The sequence below is a fragment of the Lactuca serriola genome, chromosome 8 (assembly GCF_051521515.1).
Source record: "Lactuca serriola cultivar US96UC23 chromosome 8, Lser_US96UC23_V15, whole genome shotgun sequence".
In the NCBI taxonomy this organism is placed as follows: Eukaryota; Viridiplantae; Streptophyta; class Magnoliopsida; order Asterales; family Asteraceae; genus Lactuca; species Lactuca serriola.
The window spans coordinates 35,439,927-35,443,071 of record NC_136415.1 but is presented as its reverse complement, the minus strand read 5'-3'; the positions used below and the strand labels follow the sequence as shown (position 1 = coordinate 35,443,071).

The 3,145-nt window shown below is 32.7% G+C and overlaps 1 protein-coding gene across 1 annotated transcript in view; it reads left to right on the top strand.

Annotated features, from left to right (window-relative positions):
- The window catches only part of LOC145066791 (putative receptor-like protein kinase At1g30570), an 18,517-nt gene extending 16,431 nt beyond the window's left edge, over positions 1-2,086 (top strand). The window contains exons 3-4 of the mRNA XM_079014061.1: positions 1,708-1,846; positions 1,941-2,086. Of these exons, the coding sequence (XP_078870187.1) occupies positions 1,708-1,846; positions 1,941-2,086 (285 nt within the window). The remainder of the gene's footprint in view (positions 1-1,707; positions 1,847-1,940) is intronic.
- The last annotated feature ends 1,059 nt before the right edge of the window (positions 2,087-3,145 follow it).

Below are 3,145 nucleotides of genomic sequence, written 5' to 3'. Positions count from 1 at the left end.
TGGAGAACCGATAACCAGACCTTGTTACCAATTCCGGTTCCGGTTCCGGTCCGGTTCCGATTCTGGCAGTCCTAATGTTCATCCCTACTCTATACTATACCCTGTCAATAGTATAAAATCTATTTCTCTCACAGATTAAGATTTGGTCAAGATTAACTTACATAAAAAGGGACAAAACTTTAAACAATGATAAAAAAAAATGTCAAACATGGATGAAAAAAAACGTAAATCTTTATTCGGTTATTTTAGGCAAACGGAATGATAACAAATATAATCAAAAACTGAACCGGATAAGATTTGGTTTAATCTGTTGAACCTCAGGGGTTATATATCATCACAATTAAGATGAGCTATCTTGGTGCAACCTCGGTGGGAAACGTAACGATGAGGTAGTACAATTGTGTATTATGGAGTAATAACTAGTGTATTACAACCAAAGGAGATTTTTAAGTACTTGATGTCTAAGAGAGTGTTGAGGATGACATTCCCATCACATAATGCCATGTTGGTTAATGCGGGCCCATCACATGACTTTTGTACGACAAGGTCCCGTGACCGAAGGGAAAATTTTATAAGGTGGCAATTTGGCAAGCTATTCTGCATGGATCATAATGTTTTCCGATTAATAGAGTAGGGTGAACATGGTACGGTACCAATTCATTTTTCCTTAAATCGTGTACCGTATCAACTATAGATGTACAACAAAAATTATATCAGTACTGTACCAAGAATAATTGGTACCAATATATTTGGCTACCAACAAGTTTGGTTGGTACAAATTGATAATGGTACAATACCAACTATTTTAATTTTCTGTTGTAAGATTTAATATATTAGCAAAGAAATCGGATAATTTTAACGTTTAGTAAGTAAATTAGTTACGTAGTTTTTTTAATTTAATAAAGCATTCTACTGAACATTTTCTAACACTAATATAACATTTTAATTTTGTAATTGAACATGGTAGTAACTATTTAATGCAACTAAACAACTTATATCATGTTCTTAAAACTAAAAACGCTAAACACAATTAAAAATTTTAACAACCCTAAGAGAGTATGATAGGAAGATGGAAGTTGCGGATATGAGGATGCTGCGGTGGACATGTAGTAAAACATTGTTGGACAACATACAAAATTTGATTATTAGAAATACGTTGTAATCAACTTTGGTCACCGAAAAGTTGAGGCAATGTAGAATGCAATAGTTTAGACAAGTTTAAAGGAGGAAACCGACGACTATGGTTATATGGTTAAGATGGTGTAGGCAGCGAGGGTTGATGGATCAAGGAAGAGGCGACACCATAGAAGGAAATAGGAAGATAGTGTGAGGTTAGACTTGAAGGAACTGATTTTTTCCAAGGACGTGCCTCGTATAGGAAGGATTGGAGTAGAAAGTTCATGGTTAAATTTTTTTGCTTTTTCGTGGCATATAATATTTACCTCTTACTCCACCCCTGCCTATACATGAACCATTGTGGACTCACGTTTCATATGACATAGGTCATCTATGGAAGTAGTCTCTCTCTTAGGTGGAGGTACCACGACTGTCTACATCTAGCCTTTCCTTACCCCATTCCTATAGGATTTTGGGTATCTTTGATGTAGATGTTGTAAGTGTACTAGAAGTGGTAAGATCATCTAGTAGTCATCTTATGGACTACACAAAGTAAAAATTAATTTATAACTTTATGTGTTTCCATGACAGACAAAAGTGAAATTCTTGGGAACATTAAGCCACCCAAATGTTGTTAAACTTCTTGGATATTGCCGGAAAAAAAATAAGGAGTTTCTTCTTGTTTATGAATATATGCAAAAAGGAAGCTTAGATATGCATCTCTTCAGGGGTAAGTATCTAAATCTACATAGAAAAATTGAAACAAGTTGTCTCTATTAAATTTATAAATAAATATTATTTATTTTTCAAAATGGAAATTGCAGAAGGTGCAAAACCACTTCCATGGGAGACGAGGATTAAAATAGCCATGGGAGCAGCTCAAGGCCTTGCTTTTTTGCATGCCAATAATGTCATTCACAGGGATGTGAAAACCTCAAATATTTTTTTTGACGAGGCAAGTAAAAACTAATCATATTTACTTTAACATGCGACTATGATTATAATTTTCATGTTTTGGGGGCTTAGTATTTTTAGTTCAAATCTTTATAATATCAATATTTTTATATTGAATTACGTTTCAGGAGTTTAATGCAAAACTCTCGGATTTAGGAGTGGCGAAGTACGGTCCGGTCAATGGAGAGTCTCATATCACAACAACATTAATAGAAGGCACCCCCAGTTTCTTAGCTCCTGAGTATGCATTCACCGGTTAGTTCTCTAATCTCCTTGTACAAGCATGGATGCTAGCACAACTTTTTTGTTAATTTTAGGGCCTAAATCAATTAGTGTCTCTTAATCTTAGGAGTTACATTGACTAGGGTTTCTTCATTTTTATATCTAGTGTTTCTGTTTCTTGGCACAACACCTTAATTAACTCAACTAGGATAGTATTGCTCTTCTCATTAAGACAATCTTTAATCGTTATTTGAAATGTTTAATGAATTTTGTTAAACTAAAAAATCAATATATTCATAGTGAGATAATATGATATCGACTATTGAGTGAAAATAAAACACCAACTAAGAATTACCTGAAATTAATAATCGAGTCTAGTAACTAAGCAAATTCTGTAACATACGTAGCCTATAGTTTAACTGGATATGTCTGTAAAATGGTCTATACCTAAGCTTAGACTAACTAGGATTTCTAAGACATCAATAACAAAGGTTGTGAATAGTGATGCAACTGGAGGTCATTTATATGTGGCGAGTTATGTTTGTGGTTCTAGAGTGTTAAATCTCTATAAACTGACCATTTTGGTCTTAGCAAATAATAGACCACCAAATTTGGTCAACTAACTTTAAATATTATGTATTTAAGTTTGTTTAATTGCATAATAACATTTTGAGTGTAATATTTGTTACTTGTAATATTACATTATAAAAATTAAATTGATATTTTTATTTTGGATTTATTTTTATGTTTTGAACTTATTTGAATATCTTGCACTTTTTTTAATACTTTGAAACACAATAACAATTTTAAATTTACTACTACTAATACTATAAATTAAACGGATAATAACTTG